General features: G+C 51.0%; 1 protein-coding gene across 1 annotated transcript in view; it reads right to left on the bottom strand.

Annotated features, from left to right (window-relative positions):
* Positions 1 to 4,388: 4,388 nt before the first annotated feature.
* The window catches only part of ZC3HC1 (zinc finger C3HC-type containing 1), an 18,925-nt gene continuing 16,713 nt past the window's right edge, over positions 4,389 to 6,600 (bottom strand). The window contains exon 10 of the mRNA XM_045288927.1: positions 4,389 to 4,550. Coding sequence (XP_045144862.1) covers positions 4,467 to 4,550 — 84 coding nt within the window. The 3' untranslated portion in view covers positions 4,389 to 4,466. The remainder of the gene's footprint in view (positions 4,551 to 6,600) is intronic.

Here is a 6,600-nt window from a genome sequence, read left to right as displayed (position 1 = left end):
TTAAGTGGAGAGCAAATGTTTTGAGGATGATGAGGGCAATGAACGTACAAATGTGCATTACACAATTGATGTATGGATTGTGATTAAAAAAAAAGAAATATCCATGTTGTATCAAGCAGAAAGATGTTTTGAAAATGATGGCAACATATGCACAAGCTTGCCTGATATAATTGATTTATGAATTGTTTTAACATCTGTAAGAGCCCCCAATAAAATGATTAAAAAACAAACAAGATCTTGAGAAAGGAGGAAGACTAAGGTTACTGGAAATCTTTGGAGGTCACAGAAAACTGTTTATAGAACTAAAAGATTGTTGTTGGGTACCCTCAGGTTGGTTCCAACTCACAGGGACTGTAAGTACAAAGTGACACACCGCCGTCCTCCAAGTCCCTGCTATGTAAGTTAAAGGCCAGTGGTGCAGCCACTTATAAAGATAATGGAGAATTCAATGCAAAAGTTTATTGCGTAAACAATAAAAAAATTCAAAGACATTTATTCTATCTTCTTTTTAATACAGATTGTTCGCATTTTGTTTGGCGTCTGTTAAATAGATCACAGTAGTTACGCTTTGACATTGTTCTTCATATTTACGACAAACAACTTTGCACAGTTCACCGTTACAGCCATCCTCTCAATGCCTTGGATCACATCCCACCGACTTCGACGACTTATTCTGAATCCACTGAAGCCCGCTGCTAGACAGTGAGGCACGTCAAGTTCTGACCATTACCGCCGCACTCGGTCTCCAAGCAGGCCGCTCCTCCTCTCGAGGCTGTCCCTGGGAGGAGGCCGAGCAGCGTGAAGCCCACAGGCGGCCTTGGGAGCAGATGGTACGCATCCTGACCCACTTACTCACTAGCTGTGTGACTCTGTGCTAACTAATTAGCTTAGGCTTGGGCTGCCTCACTGGTAAAATGAGTGCAGACCGGCTCCCACCCACTGAACTTGTTCCGGGGCTTCAATGAGATGAGAGTTGTAAAGTGCTTAGAACCATGCGTGGCACTCAGCCAGCACTCCCGGCAAGACTGGGTGCAATGCCGGGAGCAAATGCCCACGAAGCCCTCTCAGCACCAAGCAGATGCCAGGCACAGTCTTCGCTACGCTATCGCTTCAAAATGGCTCCATCCTCACCCAAGCCAGGTGGCTGTCCACCTCCCATCACTCCCTCCTCCTCCTGGACTGGCAGGGAAATGGTCAAGGAACAAGATGGGGTTACCTGTCACCCCCGTTTCCTCAGGAGAACAGCCAGCACTCCTTCATGTCTCCTGCTGGGGTACTGCCAGAGGAGATGGAGTGGGTGTGGAAAGCCGAGGCTCAGAATCGACCACCAAGGCCACCCACCTTGTCAGCACAGCCCCTTTCCAGCTCCCCTTGCTTGGCTTCAGCCCCTAACAGCAGAGGCAGGGAGAAAGGGTCCTAGGGCTGAGAAGGGCAGCTTCAGCTGCCTCAGGTGGGGAGCCAGGGCATGAGCAAAGGCCAAGGAGAGGCCCAACCGCAGACAGCATTTCAGAGGCTGGGCATCCAGTGACCTAGGCGCTCGAGCTGGAACACACCGGGGCAGACTCAGGATAAGAATCAACCAAAAACAGTGAGCAACACGGAGGAGGAAGTGTTTGTACTCTGGCTGAGGCGGAACGGAAGTTGCCAGCAGGAACAGGGTGGATGGGATGGGAAAGATGGCTCTGCTCATCCCGGTGGATGAGAGTCAAAGACAAAAGCCCCCAAAGAGGCTGCTCCACCCCCGTCTTATGAAAGCGAGCTGCGATGTCCAAGCAGGAAGCGATGTCCAAGCAGGAAGCAACTAGAAATCGGCATTGGCTGTGTGTAGGAGAGCCTCCTTTCTGCCCAGAGGCAGAGCCTGACTCCCAGGTACCACCTGGGGGAGGAGATGAGGGGGTTCCCTGCTGGAGGATATTCCCAGCCGGGTGATAATGGAAAGAACAGAAGGTCAGAAAGCGCAAGCATGCAAGCATGCGGTGTGACCGCAGTGAAGACTGCTCAAGTAGAAGCCTGAAGCTACTTATTAGCAGGTTAAAGCAACACCCAGAACCGAGAAGCCTTTAAGTCAGGAGAGCCAGGCAGCTGGGCACATGGGCTAATGAGCCAAGGGGTTAACAAAGGTTTTCAACACCCTGTCCCCTAAAAAGTCCTGCCCCTGGGAGGGAGAGAGGAAGGGCTTGGCAGTCCTCTTTGCTGAGAGCCATCCAGAAAGCCACTGACCAGGGACTGCACAGTATTCCTACAAGTCACCTAGTGTCGTTAAGTGGGAAGGTTTCTGAGAACTGACTCAAGATGCCACTGTTGTGGATAGAGCAGCCAAACCGCAGGCAGGCCCCTGCTTTAATGGCATCTGTGAAAAGGGTACAAAGGAGAAGATCCAATGAAGGCTCACAACCAAAGAACAGGTTCCCGGTTCCTTAGGAGTGTGCGCCCTTGGGGAAGGAGGCTCCGGGCCTCAGTCCCATGAGAACAGTCCATTACTGTTTGAAAGCACATCCGTTCCATCTAGCAACATACCGCCAGTTTGACAGGAGCCTCTGGAAGGCTGGCAAACAGGCCAGCGAGGTCTCTGGTGAGAAGTAGCGGAGCCTCACTCGAAATGGCTCTGCAAGCTGTAATAACCCTCAACTTCAACAAGGCCCTCTCTCTAAATGCAGGAATGCAGAAGACTCACTGCATTCCAGGGACAGAGCCGCCGCCCTCTGCTCAGGGGCTCACCAAGGTTACTCCAGCCTCCAACGCCCTTTTCGGAAGCGTCCACCGCGACACTCTTCACTGGGGGAACATGGATGAGAGACAAGGTCCCTGTTCTCAGGGAGCCTGTTTCTCCCACTATCTCCAAGCAACACCAAGAACTCCCTCCCTCTCTTATCCAGGGCCCAGCATGTTTCCACTTGGCGCCATTCACAAAGTCTGCAACACTAAGGGCCCCAGTGATTCTTGGGGCTTAAGGGATAACCCTCCTGAGCTCAGGGGCCAGTCTCTCCACGACAGTACAGCTTCACAGCCTCTTATGTACAAGAGACCTCCTGTTAACATCACGAGGTCTGTCGCCATCTGCTTTTTATTCATGAAAAAACAAGACACGTGCAGCGCTATTTTAAAGAAATTTTTAAAAAATTAAAAGAAATTTAGCTACTCCTTTTTTGGGGGCGGGAGGGCATTATATATAAAATGTATAGTGTAAACCTTTTTAAAAAAACAGCCACCTACATTTTACAGTCTGATTCTTAAGACAGGTTTGTGGTCCACATGGACACCCTGTAATCATTTCACACCACTGTGGCACAGCAGCTTCAAGAGAAGACTCTTTCTAATTCACTTCACCACGCACCAGCACGTGACACCTTCCTCCTGGGTAGAGGTCTCCTGTAGTGCAAACACTGGCCAGTTTTGCCCCAAATCCCATGGACGGGCCGAGCCACCTACCACTACCACTGCCAGCCACAGGCCCAAAGAACCACTTGGAAGCAGCCGCTACCTGGCCCACCAGCTGACACACACACGCACACCAGGCCCTGTGGATCCCCGTGAACAAGCAGAATTGAAAACAACAAAATCTGATGCCCAAGAAAAAAGGGACTGTTCTTTAAAAAGAAACGTATGTAATCAATGACCCTACGTTGGATCCTGGTTTAGTAAGACACATTAGAACTTTGGGGCACAAGTTGGAATTCTGAACAGAGGCTGAGTATTGGATCCTATTAAGGAAGGGATTGATCATTTTTGCTAAGTTTGGTATAGAGAAAAAGAGAACAATTGAACTGTTCAGCACTGTGCACAAAGTGGAGGATTGATGGGTGGAATCCTGAGACGCTTATAATTTTCATGAAAATAACTCAAAATAAAAGTGAGATATAAACTTCACAATGAAAGTGAGATATAAACTCAGTTAACCAAAAAACTGCCAGAGAAGTGATTTTCTAGACAAAGCGGCCATTAGCCAGGGCCGCTTTGCAGTGACCAGAGGTCTCAGGGAGGGTGATCTCAGAACCGTGGAAAAAAGGGGCTCTCTCGGCAGACAGGAGCCCAGCGGCTGTTACCAAGGTGACAGAGAAAATGGCTATCTTACCGCTGAGTTTCACATACTGGGTAGAGAGAAGACCTCACCTCTGACCGGAAGGAATCACAGGTCAATGTGAGGCTTTGCAGCTCAAATGAAAGCCAAAGTCCTGCCATTCCTGACTGGTCCCCAGACGGTCTCCATCTTGGCTTCCTTGTTCTCAGCCCCCAGGATGCGAGTGCACTCTGCTCAAGGCACTGAACCGGGCACCTCCTCCGGGCACCTCCTCCTGCTCTGGGGCCGTGGCCCTGCACAGCACAGGGTCCCCAGTCAGAGGCCTTGGCAACAGCGCCAGCTCCTGATGACCACACCAGACGGAGGGACATTTAGCTGACCAAAGGGAATTCCTGTTTTATTTCGCAAGGAGTCGCTCTCATTCCCGTGCTTGCAGGCTGGATTATCTTCAGGCTGAGCATAGAGATTCCCATTGCCGGAATATTCGGAATACCTTCCGAGACTTCTCAGAGAGACTCTGTAGGGAGACAAGCCAGTGTCAGAGTAAAGCCTTCAACAGAGACAGAGGCTGGGTAACAGCTTCAAGCCCTGATTTGTCAGTATCTCTCACAGGCTGTCGCTGTGTCTTGGGGTGAAGGAAACCACTTACACTTCAGTGTTAGAAATGCAGACTCTAAAGCAGTGGTTCTCAACCTGTGGGTAGCGACCCCTTTTGGGGTGTGTGTGTGTGTATAATGACACTTTCACAGGGTCGCCCGATTCATAACAGTAGCAAAATGAGTTATGAAGTAGCAATGAAAATAGTTTTATGGTTGGGGGTCACCACAACATGAGGAACTGTATTAAAGGTTCATGGCATTAGGAAGGTTGAGAACCACTGCCCTAAATGCATGCCTACCCAAAGCCCAAGCCCAGAAGCCTGGGCTCAATAGGCCAGCAGTGGCTCAATAGACCCTCACTGGGCCACAGATTACAGCTCACACCCTGTGCCAGCCCCCCACTCAGCTGGCACTGTCCCCCATCCCTGTATGACTCTCTTAGGAACAAAAGCCTGTGTCTACATGATGCCCAACTGGGGTTAATCTAGGTCAAGGCCAAGTAACAGAGCAGAGTGAAATGACCTCCGAGTTTGTGTCCTCCTCTGGTTTTAGCCAGCAGAGCTAAGAATAGGAAGCTTCTCAGTGCCACCTGATCATGCCTCCTAAGTGACCTGTCATTCTGAGAACTGGTGTCACAGGGAGATAAAGCGGCTCACTGAGAAACCAAGCTCTCGGTCCTTCAGAAGCCGGGGTGTCAGCCTCAAGTCACAGGGAAGGGCACAGAGTCCCTGCCACAAGGGCTCAGTGAGACGACAAACGTCCCACACTCTGGGACCGAGGATGGCCCAGCTGTGAGCGCCCCAGCCCTGCGAGGAGCTGCAGTCACATTAAGGCTCAGCAGGGGCAGTGCTGGGAGCTCGTCCCAAGAACCACTGGGGGATTTGGTTATTAATGCGACATCAGATGGAAGCGCATGTTTAAAACAGCATGTAAACGTCTAACTGATCTCAAGAGCAGGAAGCCCTACATTTCCCAGTCAGAGCAGAGCAGGAAAGGTCAGGAGAGAAGCTTCCAGTAAGGGTCTTCAGACTCCCCTGTCTGGGCCAGTCTGAGGCCATCCAGATTCCCCCCAGGAGAAAACCGCTGGGGCCTTTTACAGTATGAAGGGGAGAAAGGGAGTACTCATCACAGCCACTGGTGCCAAGCTGGTGTGACCAGAGCGAGGCTGCTGGGCAGACATTCGTCAGCACACAGCTTCCCTAGCTTCACACGTTTTCAAATGGAGAAAATGCCATTGCCTCCTGCTATAAGTTGGAGAAGCTCCACCTGTATGTCTATTTACTTACTAAGGCTATCCAGGTTCCTTCTGCAACCCCACAAAAACTGTGATAATTTGTTGTCAGCAGGACAGAGGTCAGAAATGACGTCTACATCAGGTGACGCAGCAATAGGGGCAAGCACCAGCCCAGCAGAGGGACTCCAGTTCCAGGGTTCCTCAACACCCCAGGATGTAGCCCCTTGACGCAGCCAACATATAGTCATCTCCAGTGGCCTTGACCTTGCCCAGACTTGGGACAGGGAGCAGTCAGTGCAGAGGTTACTGGCCGTGGCCTGAAGTCACAGCCCCAACGTGAGGCACTGGACCCCATCAGGCTCCAGGGACAAGTGACAGCAACGATGGAAAGCGCAGCTGCTTGGGGGGGGGGAGGGGGGGAGGTCAGAGGCGCAGATACTACCCCGAGGGGATCAGTTGCTACACTGGGCTGCTCCCTGCTGCAGGAGACAATGGACTACTTCTCTCTGAAGCTTGGGACCATTAGCTTGGTTCCTGTAGGTGGGGTTTACACCCTACTGATAATGGTTACTATGGAGACTCAGGGAACAGGTTAAAGTTAAGCTGCCATCCTAAATCTAGGACCCACCCATCTTGTCACATGTATACCCCAACCCCTCCTCTTCCTACTGCATGCATGTCCCTAGACCACCCCTTCTCATTACTGTGTAACCTACAGTGCAACCCCTCCCTGTGACGTATGTCTCTAC

Source organism: Echinops telfairi, unplaced genomic scaffold (assembly GCF_000313985.2).
Source record: "Echinops telfairi isolate 266 unplaced genomic scaffold, ASM31398v2 ScPeMD7_23;HRSCAF=83, whole genome shotgun sequence".
NCBI lineage: Eukaryota > Metazoa > Chordata > Mammalia > Afrosoricida > Tenrecidae > Echinops > Echinops telfairi.
Note: the sequence above shows the minus strand (reverse complement) of the source record. Positions and strands in the feature narration are given on the sequence as shown.